Here is a 12,007-nt window from a genome sequence, read left to right as displayed (position 1 = left end):
CAATGAACTTATTTTATACGGTTGTCTTCTATACTACTGGTATGTCCAGTTCTTGGGAAACTAAGAACCGTCATGCATACAACTTTTCAAATCTTGTGGCCTAAGATGCATTAATTTTCATATAATCTGATACTGGGTTCAAATCATTCAGGTTCTCAACAATCAACACGGCACCATTTACTTACAAAAATACACATCTGCCATCCCAACCCAGACTTCTAACATATAGAAAAAGGTACCCCTACCTCTCACCTCCAAACACTTCATTTAAATTTTTTTTTGTCATTTTAATCAGTTTTTATATTTGTAATTGTCAAACGTTTGTGTGTTTTTATCTTGTTGTAAGCCACTCAAGAGCTGCCTTGAATTGCGAGATGGGTGGCCAAATAAATTTGGCAAGTAAAAATCACAAGCTTTTCTTATACATTGGCCCATAAACATCGGAGAAAACCAAAGAAACATCACACATCTTTATCTTTTCATCTTTGATTCTGCAAATGCCTCGGTATTTCTTAGTTAAACGATGTATTTAAAACGAATTATCAAATGAAATAAATAATACGTTTGAAGTTTCAAAAAAAAAAAACAAAAAACAAAAAAAATTCCCTAGCGCTTTTTTAAACCAGCAGTACAAGTACAGTTAATAGCTGTCTGAGCCAGTGAAGGCTCTGACTCCACCCCAAATGCGCAATGAGGCGATTCTGAAAGCAGAGGTTCTATCCCGTATCATTCTGGAAAGTCCAATACCTTGCTCTGGTCAGAGCCACATTGAGACGCCGGGGGTCGTTCAGGAAGCCAATACCTTGATGTTCATTGGCTCTAACACAGGAGAGGATAATGAAGTCCTTTTCTCGACCTTGGAAAGCATCAACACTAGCAATTTCAACTTCCTGTAAGGGGGGGGGAGGGAAGAGAGAAAGACTTCTTAAAGCAAATTTCAGTATTTCAAGACACAACGGAATCCCGTTTTGTCCTTTGGGGACGGGGGGGGGGGAGTTAGCGCACCCACACATTGCAAAATGTTTTATTTCAATAAACAAACCCGAAATGGAGGGGAGGGGCAGGTTTTCTCTCACTAGATCAGACATGTCAAACACGGGGGCCGGATCCGGCCTGCGAAGTGGTTTCATGCGGCCCGTGAAGCCATCCTGGAAACAGTGAGGGAATGGCCCCCACTGCCTTGGCCCTGGCCCAGAGACCCTCCTCCTGCCAGAGACCCTCAGATCTGTCCCACTCCTGCCCAGGCCCCCATGGGCAGCCTTGATGCGAATGATGTAGAGCTGGCCATGCCCACCCAGTAGGCCATACGCACTCTAGCCACGCCCACCCTGGCCATACCTACCTGGCCTCTTGAGGGCAATTGCAATGCTGATGCGGCCCTCAATGAAATTGAGTTTGACACCCCTGCACTAGATGAAATTACAAGCCATACGTCACAATCCTTTCTCCAAAGCAAATAAAAAATTACAGACTTCAGTAGCTGTCTTCTCTAGGTTGGAAGTTAAACTACGACAAGTTTCTTTTTCTGGAAGTTCCTAACTATGCCACTTCAAGTAAAATATTTGTAAATACAGTAGAAATACTTTGAAACGGATGCGAAGACCAACAGGGTTTCTGCAAACCTGGGAACATGAAGGATCAAGAAAGAAAAAAGGTTCAACTGTATACCTGATAAAGCTTGGTATGCAAAGACCCACTAAACTGCATGTACTGCACCAAGTATGAACGCTGGCCCTCGTAGGGTGTGATGATACCAATCTGATCTGGCTTTGCACCAGCCTTTAGTAGCTTCGTGGTTATTTTCTCCACATTGGCTGCCTCTGTTCTGTAAGGCAGGAGAGGAAAGAAGGGTACACTCAATTTCTTCTTATCTAAGCTCGTATAAAGTTTGTATGTTTATTCAAATATGCAAAGCATTTTCCCAAATATTAAAATGAGCAAGGGACAAGATTTTACTTATTACATTTTCCCTCACTTTATAAGTAACTCAAGGTGGTGGACATATCTAACATGCTTTCCTCCTATTTTCCCCAAAACCACCCTGTGACGTAAGGTGGAATAAGAGAGAGGAATAGGCCCAAAGTCATTGACTTTCATGCCTAAAGTGGGACTAAAACTCACATTCTCCTGATGATTGGCCCAAAGTCACCCAATCAGCTTTCACGGCTAAGGCGGGACTAGAACTCACAGTCTCTTGGTGACTGGCCCAACGTCACCCAATCAGCTTTCACGGCTAAGGCGGGACTAGAACTCACAGTCTCCTGGTGATTGGCCCAAAGTCACCCAGCCAGCTTTCACGGCTAAGGCGCGGCTAGAACGCACAGTCTCTTAGTGATTGGCTCAAAGTCACCCAGCCAGCTTTCATGGCTAAGGCGGAACTAGAACTTTGATTGACTAATCTAGCACCTTAACCACGAGACCAAATAATGTTAATCTTTATTTACAGATTTAATCACATTCTCCTGTTTTTGGATAAAGGGACCGTATAAAGTTTAAAAGGAGAGATGCCTCACTGGGCCTACAGAAAAAATCAACTGAACCTCCCCCTTCTTTCTCAGGTATCGGTTGCCACTGATCTTTCTTTTTTTTACCTGTTCAAATAAGAAGTGCCAGAACTTGCAATTTCTTCTTGCCCTTGGGTCACGTAGAAAAACATGGGCTTATCTGGCTGAGGCCACTGGAAGTCAAACCCCTTCTTGACACGGTCTGCTGCAGGAAAGATGAGACTCATTCGTCAGTATAAAGGTCTTCAGTGAACCCTATTTTAGCTGATTAAAATGGAGGTTTTTCAATCTCAAAGAGGCACCTCGGCAGCAACCCCCCCCCCCCCCAATAATCAACCGTGTCCCAAAGTCAATCACTGTGCTTCTCAACTCTGGGGGAAACTTTTAAGAGGATGAACTTCAACTCCCAGCATTCCCCAGCCAATATTATTATTATTATTATTATTATTATTATTGCTGACTTTGTAATAATGCCGCTTGGGGGTGTGTGTGTGTGTGAAAGCCCTAATAAGCAGGCATATACATAGAATGAAGGCTACTGCTAAGCTTGTAAGCCGCCCTGAGTCTTCGGAGAAGGGCGGGATATAAATGGAATTAAAATAAAATAAAAATAAATAAAAAATTATTATTAATTAGATTTCTATACCGCCCTATTCCCGAAGGACTCAGGGCGGTTTACAGGGCAAGGTTAAAAACAGTTAAAACAGTACAAAAATTAAGATAAAATTAAGATTAAAATAGGATTAAATAACAATAGCCCAAATATAAAATTGTGGTGAATTGCTTTCAAACATCGGTAATGTTTATGTTTACCGGTTGTGAGTGTCGTTGGGTAACTATTTTTTTTTAAATCCCATTTATATCCCGCCCTTCTCCAAAGACTCAGGGCGGCTTACAATCTAAGAAGCACAAATCAAATGTGCTTAGCAGTAGCCTTCATTCTATGTATATGCCTACTTATTAGGGCTTTCGCCCCCCCCCCTCCCAAGTGGCATTATTACAAAGTCAGCTTATTGCCCCCAACAATCTGGGTCCTCATTTTACCTACCTCGGAAGGCTGGAAGGCTGAGTCAACCTTGAGCCTGGTGGGATGCGAACCTGCACTAATTGCAGGCAGCTGGTGTCCATCCCTCTTAACATTTCCCGCACAGCTGAGAAACGCTGGTCAATACAACTGACAAGAGATGCTTCTTGGACGCTAAGGACTGCCCGATACGCCAAAATTCCCCGGAATCTAAATCCCCTCTGCACATATATCCAAGCCCCATTTACCTGCAGTGACACCATTCTGGAGGGACCCTTCATAAAAGATGTTGGAGGGAAAAGCACTCAGGGCTGGGTGCATGCGGTACTGGACTTGCAGGCGGATGGGCCGAATGCCCAGCACCACCAGTCGCTCAAAGAGGGACTGCGACAGACCCGCTTTAGCGGCCTTCTTGCACATTACGACGGGGCCCAGCTGGCAATGGTCGCCCACGAGGATCAACTAAGAAGACAAGAGAGATCTGGTCAATGCAACGCACACACCTGCTCCCCCGCCCGATGCTGAATATCAGCTGGCAATCAAAAGGCAATGACCAAAAGCAGCTTCGGATGGTCCATGTTCCCAAGCGGTTAACTGGGAAGAGGAGCAGAGTTCCTTTTCATCCACCTTTGATTTACAGGTAGTCCTCGGCTTATGTCCACAACTGAGACCAGAGTTTTCTGCTGCTAAGCAAGGCGGTTGGCGAAGTGAGTCACAGTCGATTTTATGGCTTTTCTGTTACAGTATTAAGCAAATCGCCCTACTAAGTGAACCGTTCAGCTGTTTCGGCCAATCTAATCGATGTAATAACATTTTAAAAAACTGAATAATTTTAAGATTTAAATTTTCTTTTTTTAAAAAACACTTTTTTTTTTGAAAGCAGCCCCCAGCTTACCTGTTTTGCCCCAAGAACAACAGGCACCATGCACTCCGGCTCAGTGGCTTGTGTGCTTTCATCAATCAAAATGGAACGAAACTGCATTTTTGCAAGCCTTGGGTCACCAGCTCCGACGCAGGTGCAGCAAATGACATCTGCATTCTAAGGGGGATAAAACCGCAGAATTTCAGGATTGTCGTCCGTATGACACTGTTACCAACTGCTCTCCTGACTCTGTGTACCAGGCTATTATACGGCTTCCTTGCATTTCACGCTGTGCCCACCAGGATTTTGTTATCCAAGAGTATCTGATTACTCTTTGCTTTTGCAGCGCTGAGGATGAACAAGGACACAGCTCACCTACCTGCCTCGGAGCAATCTTGAGTACAGAGCACTAGCCCTGTGAGAAACAAGGACGGTAGGCTAAGTAGAAGGAAACAATTACCATCAGCAATTCCCGCTCAGCTGTTCGTTTAAGTGCTCGGTAGCGCTTCTCATCCGCTGATGACAGCTCCCCAGTCTCATCTTTCAGTTGCTGCAGTTTCTGGAGCTCTGGCATGCTGGGAAACGAAAGACGCATTACTTAGGATGCTGTAAGTGCAGGAAATGTTATAACTATCCTTGTTTCATGCATCCTGCTTTCAGTTCAAAGGCAACCAGAACAAACCACTGAGGCATTAACCACTTAATAAGGAAAAAAAAGGCAGGACTGGACAATAAATGTAAACTTCTGCCTCAAAGTTAATCTGCAGATACAAAGAAATTCATTACTTTTTACAAATGCAAAACTAGAGCAAGGAACTCGTAGCATAATGCCTAAAGTTTAACAGTTGTGGAAAATATGAAATTATGATCACCTGAACAAATGCCAGGAAATATTTACCGGTGAGACCATTTTTCATTAACGTCTTACCTATCCATATTCCTGATTTGGTTATGCAGTGCTAAGAAAGAGACAGGCGAATCAATGGCCTCGCGGCTCTTTGCACACAGGCGCACCACCTTCAGCCCCGTCTGATGTATTTTTTCTGTCAACTGGTCCACAGCAATGTTACTTGGGGCACAAACCAGCACAGGCCTTTGAAAACAGCACGGAACTCAAGATTAGGTGAAAACTGGGAGCAAACAATTCCATCCAACCAAAACCTGTACCATTTTTTTTATTACATTTAGGACAGCATTGGCAAAATTATCATTTTAATGCAAACTAAGGGGTAACAGGGATTACAAAACCAGACCTGCCAATATTAGATTTTTATCCTACCTTCTGTTACTTTATAAGTAACAAGGCAACAAAAGTACGTAATACTTCTTCCTCTTCCTATTTTCCCCCCAAAACAACCACCCCTGTGAGGTGAACCGAGAGAGTGAGTGGCCCACAGTCACCCAGCCAACAATCATGCTGTACAACAGGGGTGTCAAACTCAATTTCATTGAGGGCCGCATCAGCATTGCAGTTGCCCTCAGGGGGCCAAGTGGGTGTGGCCTGGGTGGGCGTGGCCTACTGGGTGGGTGTGGCTAGAGTGTGTATGGCCCACTGGGTGGGTGTGGCCAGCTCTACATCATTCGCATCAAGGGTGCCTATGGGGGCCCGGGAAGGAGTGGGACAGATCTGAGGATCTCTGGCAGAAGGAGGGTCTCTGGGCCGGGGCCAAGGCAGTGGGGGCCGTTCCCTCACTGTTTCCAGGATGGCTTCGCGGGCCACATGAAACCACTTTGCGGGCCGGATCTGGCCCCCGGGCCTTGTGTTTGACATGTCTGCTGTACAAAATTCAAGTTGTACTGGGACTAGAATTCATAATTTCCTGGTTTCTAAGCTAGCACCTTAACCGCTACACCAAACTGGCTCTCTTATTAAGGACAGCACAAGTGTAGTCAATGAAGATAACAGATTTATGGTTGAGCGATGAGCCTTAGCCCATCCTGGACCTCTTAAAAGTTGCTAGAATCTGGAGAGAAGCATTTAAACTTTAGCAAGTTTTGCCGGGGTGTCGGGAGATGGCATCTGCATGCTCAAAGTCCCATCTCCTTTTACGAGCATCACATCCACATCCCAAAGCACAGAGCTTTAATCATAAATTAAATCTCTTCTGCCCTCTAGGTTGTAAGATAAGTGTGTCCTTTTCTCTCTTACCCATTTCCTTGCCTTGCCAGGTGATACACAATTGTGGCTGATGTCACAGTCTTGCCTGTGCCAGGGGGTCCCTGGATAAGACTCAAGGGACGCTGCAAGACAGTCTTCACTGCATACACCTGACAGTAAAAGTAAAGAAGGCTGTAAAGTCAAACAGGCTATGAAACCGACACCTTAAACTTTAATTCCAATTTCTGGGTTTGCTGTGGAACAGGACAAACCTGAGAATGGTTGAGGTCCGGAAGTCCTTGTGCTGTGAAGCGCTTTGGCAACTGACATTTAATAATGACATCTTCCACTTCATGACCTAGAAGTTTGTGATAGATGTAGCCAGAAACTGATGTTTCATCCACAGCAAATGTTTTTAGGGCACTCTGCATTCTGAAAGAGAGAGGCGCAAGTGTACACTTTGACACTCACTCTCCCCCCAAAAAGCAAAATCAAGAGCTGCCCCCCCCCCAAATAAAACTGCACCAACCTATCAAAGGATGTTGATTTCCATACAAAATCCACTTGGAAATTGTGAGTCACTTCCACAGGAGCGCCAACACTACTTCTCAACTCAATTGCGATTTCATCACCATAATCTACAAAAGCTTGTTAAGCAGCAATTTCAGAAAAATCTTCTAAATGGGTCTCTCGTTGCTGCACACAGAGTGACACCTAACCTTATAGAACCAAAATAACATGAAGGCTTACAGTATACTGCTAGAATATACTACCCCTATTGAGGGCCTGGAAAGGTAACCAGGCAGAGAATTATAGGTGAGTTGAATTGAATGTTAACAGAGGCAAAACTGAAATATTACTTTAGTATGTTTTTAATTTCCTGTATGACCATCAAGAGTTCTAAGAAAGTGCAGGAAAATGACACGTCATTCATAATTCTACTATAAAAATCTGGCCATAAATCCATTTGCCAACTAGTGCATTCTCACTTTGCATCTTCCTCCATCTTGTGAAATTAAAAAGGATACTATCAGGAACTTTAATCACATGGCCAATTCCTTTCCACAGTGGTGCCAGATCCCCTTTGTATCTCAGGCAAATCTCATCGCCTTGCATCAAACGCATATCTGAGGACACAGTAAATAATTTGAATACTTTTTGAAGATAGCACTGTATATAGTCTCATCTGCCCACTGATTTTTATTAACCCAATTCACTTTTTAAGCTTATCAATATTGCTAATTTCCAGCCTGACCTGAATCTGTCTTTGGCAAGGTGAAGTAGGCAATCCTTTTCTTGTTCAAACCAAGATCCCATCTCACAGTAATGTTGTCTTGAGTCTAAAATAAAGAAAGATAATTCTTCATTTTATGATTCTTTAATTAGAATCAAAGCTGTTCTGGCCTTTTAGCTCCTATTTTATTCCAGCACTCGTGGGCGAATCCTTCTATAAACAGGTTTGTAATCTTTGATGATGTTTTAGAAATTTGCTCGATTCAGTCCTTGCTGGAAGATTTCAAATGCATCAATATTAAGAGGAATGATTAATCTGATTAATTCAGTGGAGCTGCTTCTCATTCATAGACAACTGAAGTTCTTTTCCTACTCACCGTATAGTTGTCTTCTCATTTAATTATTTGCAAATGCTTTTTGAAATTAGCACTGAATACACATGCAGCTTTGGAATTATCAGACTGCCCTCATCTAATCTATTAATAGCCCACCTTTTTTGCCAGATTATATTTGCTGCAATGCCTTTTGCTTTCTACTGAAGAACAATACATGTATATAGCAGATCACTCTGTCTGTACCCAGAGACTTTAAGATAGAATAGAAAAGAAATTAAAATAGTTCAGAAAAATTTCAAGGAATACAGAGCAATTGTCCCAACAAAGCACTTAGCAAAAGCAGCTCAACTATAACAAAAACAATTTGTAGAAAGTATAATAGAGGCCCATGAATTTATGATGCTGAAACGAACATGTAACCATTTACAATGCCCAGTGCAAGCAGATAGGGTTGCATTACAGAAGCTGACATTTCCAAAAGCCAACATGGGTTTGTCAAAAACAGATCATGCCAGACAAATCTTATTGCATTCTTTGACCAGGTGACAAAATTAGTGGATGAGAGGAATGCTGTGGATATAATTTACTTGGACTTCAGTAAGGCATTTGATAAAAGTAGACCACAACCTACTACTTGGTAAGATAGAAAAATGTGATTCATAGCTGGCTGACCGGCCATACTCAGCATGTGGTCCTCAATGGAACTGCATCTACCTGGAGGGAAGTGTGTAGTGGGGTGCCCCAGGGCTCTGTTCTGGGCCCAGTGCTCTTCAAAATCTTCATCAATGATTTGGACGAGGGGATAGATGGGAAACTCATCAAATTTGCAGATGACACCAAGCTGGCAGGAATAGCTGACACTCCAGAAGATAGGCTTAAGATACAGAAGAATCTTGACAGACTTGAATATTGGGCGCTATCTAACAAAATGAAATTCAGTGGTGAAAAAAGTAAGGTTCTACACTTAGGCAAGAAAAACCAAATCCACAGGTATAGTATAGGTGGTACCTTGCTCAATAGTAGTAACTGTGAGAGGGATCTCGGAGTCCTAGTGGGCAATCACTTAAATATGAGCCAGCAGTGTGCTGCAGCTGCCAAAAAAGCCAACACAGTGCTAGGCTGCATTAACAGAGGGATAGAATCAGGATCATGTGAAGTATTAATACCACTTTACAATGCCTCCGGAAGGCCACACTTGGAATACGGCATCCAGTTTTGGTCACCACGGTGTAAAAAAGATGTTGAGACTCTAGAAAGAACGCAGAGAAGAGCAACAAAGATGATCAGGGGACTGGAGGCTAAAACATATAAGGAACAGCTGCTGGAATTGGGTATGTCTAGTTTAATGAAGAGAAGGACGAGGGGGGACATGATAGCCATCTTCCAATATCTCAGGGGCTGCCACAAAGAAGACGGAGTCAAGCTATTCTCCAAAGCGCCCGAAGGCAGGACAAGAAGCAACGGATGGAAACTAATCAAGGAGAGAAGCAACCTAGAACTAAGGAGAAACTTCCTGACAGTTAGAACAATAAATAACTGGAACAACCTGCTGTATAGTGGCAAAAGGAGAAGAGGACAGCAGAGGATAAGATGGTTAGTGTCATCAATACAATGAACACGAATGTGGGCAAATTCTGGGAGACAGGGAAGCCTGGCATTCTATGGTCCATTGGGGTCATGAAAAGTTGGACACAATTTAGCAACCCAAGAACTAGTTTACTGCTTAAAAATTTTATCAGAGAAATACAGTAGTAAGTACCCAACACCAACTCCAGCCCTCAATGAGTAATGGAACTATGAATACAGTTCAAAGCAGAAAATACGGGGAGCTTCCACCATTCCTTAGTGGGGAAAATGCTTCAAAATATTCATATCAACTATATTTCAAATGCCTCCCACACTTATGAATTATAGTCTTTCAGAAGTCTTACCCTCACTTAAACCACCCCTCCCCAAGTGTCCATACAGTTCAGTGTCACCAATCCAAACTATTTCAAGTGGCTGCCTCCTTTTGGGCATTTTACCTGAGATTCCTTCAATTTCTTGTCATAGTCTGCTTCAAGCTTGACCAGAGGACCAAAGATGTTCTGGTATTGATAAGCATCTTCATATCTAAGGAGGACATGCTGTGGCTCTTCATCAACACCAGGTTTTTCCAGGTCCTCCAAAGTGGCAGATGGGTTCTCCTGCAACCACAGACAACAGGACACTAAACCCAACTTTTCCAGCTGGTGTATGGGAATCCTTCCAAAGTGAGGTAACTAAATACTATGAATATATGGATTATCACATACTTTAGGTCACAAAACAATGAAATACCAAGCATGCCCATTTAAAGTACTTAATGTAAGGATACTGCAAATATAAGCCATATCCGCCTTGGATTGAAATCACACAGAAATCCTAATTATGTACTATGGGAAAGAGTACTGTATGAGTTGTACAGAATTGTGCAAATTCTGCTCAATTTGCAGAATTATATCTTTTGCTGATTAGGATGAAGGCATGAATCTAGAGAAAGCTTCAAAGCCCCAACAACTGGTCTTCCTATTCAACCATCTTTCTGCTTTTAGTATTCAAAACTTCAACAGCATCTTCACAGTCCAGAAACTTGATTTAGAAAGAAACCAAGGATACTTAGGAAGCTGAATTCTGAACCCAGTACTCTCTCTCTCTCTCCATCCACCCACCGATCTATGTATCTATCTACCTACCTACAACTATACCTGCTTGTCTTAGATCAGGGGTCCTCAACCTTGGCAACTTTAAGACGTGTGGAAGTCCACAAGTCTTAAAAGTTGCCAAGGTGGAGGACCCCTGTCTTAGATGATATCTTATAGCTCCTTTTTCCTCTCCATGGACAGAATCTCTCAAACATACCTTCCAGAGTTCTTCTAGTTTGTTAATTTGCTGAGCTGTGATCTGCCGGGCCCTCAGTTGTTCCTGTTCTGAAGGAATTTTGACTAGCCAGGAAAGGAAGCAGCGATCCTGAATCAAAGGCTGCCACTGTGAGCTGTCCCAATTGATGTCCTTTAAGCTGCTCTGGCTGGCACAAGGCTGCCTGCACAATCAGGATATGAGAGAAACAAATTGGTCAAACACAAAAAGTATTACTCAGTAAAAAAAACACCTCAGTACATTAAAACACACACTTAATAGTTTCTCGTGATCATTGTTCAAGTAATTTCTTTCTACAAAACAAAAATCCTCTTACCTGCATAACAAAACAACCACAGAGTCAGCTTTGGCCGGGATGAAACCAAGAAGAAACACATTACGACAGCCACAATTGTAACATTCCAAGACAGTCTCGCCCAAAGGACCATCCTTATGAAGAGTCACTTCTTTGCACTTGGCTCTCACAAGATGGTTCACAATGTGGCTAACAAAAGACAGAAAAATACATGCTTGATCGCAAAACGAAAGTTTTCTTTCAAATGCAAACAGAAAACTTAATTTATATTGGAAAAACAAAATGAAGTTCAATTCGGAATAACAGAGTTGGAAGGGACCTTGGAGGTCTTCTAGACCCTATACCATTTCAGACAAACAGCTGTCCGGTCTTTTCTTAAAAGCCTTCAGCGATGGCGCACCCACAACTTCTGCAGGCAAGCTGTTCCACTGATTGTTAGGTTAGCAAATTTCTCCTTAGTTCTGGGTTGCTTCTCTCCTCATTCTTTCTTGTCTTGCCTTCTGGTACTTTGGAAAACAGGTTGGCCCCCCTCTCCTTTTGTGGCAGCCTCTCAAATATTGGAAGACTGCTATCATGGCACCCCTAGTCCTTCTTTTCACTAGATTTTCTTCTTTTCACTAGAATTCAAGTAAAGAGGGCATTTATTTTATATCCTGTCTTACCGTATTTTTCGGACCATAAGACGCACCTGACCATAAGACGCACCCAGTTTTTAGAGCAGGCAAACAAGAAAAAAAAATCTGAACCAAATAGTACCG

General features: G+C 42.7%; 1 protein-coding gene across 4 annotated transcripts in view; it reads right to left on the bottom strand.

Moving 5' to 3' along the window:
- UPF1 (UPF1 RNA helicase and ATPase) overlaps positions 1-12,007 on the bottom strand; it is a 44,830-nt gene that overhangs the window by 18,664 nt on the left and 14,159 nt on the right. For all 4 annotated transcript variants that reach the window (XR_014028685.1, XM_081346117.1, XM_081346118.1 and 1 more), the window contains exons 4-18: positions 11,271-11,438; positions 10,937-11,117; positions 10,081-10,242; positions 7,744-7,828; positions 7,517-7,615; positions 7,018-7,126; positions 6,761-6,920; positions 6,540-6,658; positions 5,319-5,483; positions 4,851-4,965; positions 4,424-4,567; positions 3,777-3,990; positions 2,592-2,709; positions 1,669-1,825; positions 748-890 (exon numbers count right to left, since the gene is read on the bottom strand). Coding sequence is in view for 3 of the 4 variants with exons in the window: in XM_081346117.1 (XP_081202243.1) it covers positions 748-890; positions 1,669-1,825; positions 2,592-2,709; positions 3,777-3,990; positions 4,424-4,567; positions 4,851-4,965; positions 5,319-5,483; positions 6,540-6,658; positions 6,761-6,920; positions 7,018-7,126; positions 7,517-7,615; positions 7,744-7,828; positions 10,081-10,242; positions 10,937-11,117; positions 11,271-11,438 (2,139 nt within the window). In the remaining variant the exon portion in view is untranslated. The remainder of the gene's footprint in view (positions 1-747; positions 891-1,668; positions 1,826-2,591; positions 2,710-3,776; positions 3,991-4,423; positions 4,568-4,850; positions 4,966-5,318; positions 5,484-6,539; positions 6,659-6,760; positions 6,921-7,017; positions 7,127-7,516; positions 7,616-7,743; positions 7,829-10,080; positions 10,243-10,936; positions 11,118-11,270; positions 11,439-12,007) is intronic.

The sequence above is a fragment of the Vipera berus genome (genome assembly GCF_964194415.1).
Source record: "Vipera berus genome assembly, chromosome: 1".
In the NCBI taxonomy this organism is placed as follows: Eukaryota; Metazoa; Chordata; class Lepidosauria; order Squamata; family Viperidae; genus Vipera; species Vipera berus.
Note: the sequence above shows the minus strand (reverse complement) of the source record. Positions and strands in the feature narration are given on the sequence as shown.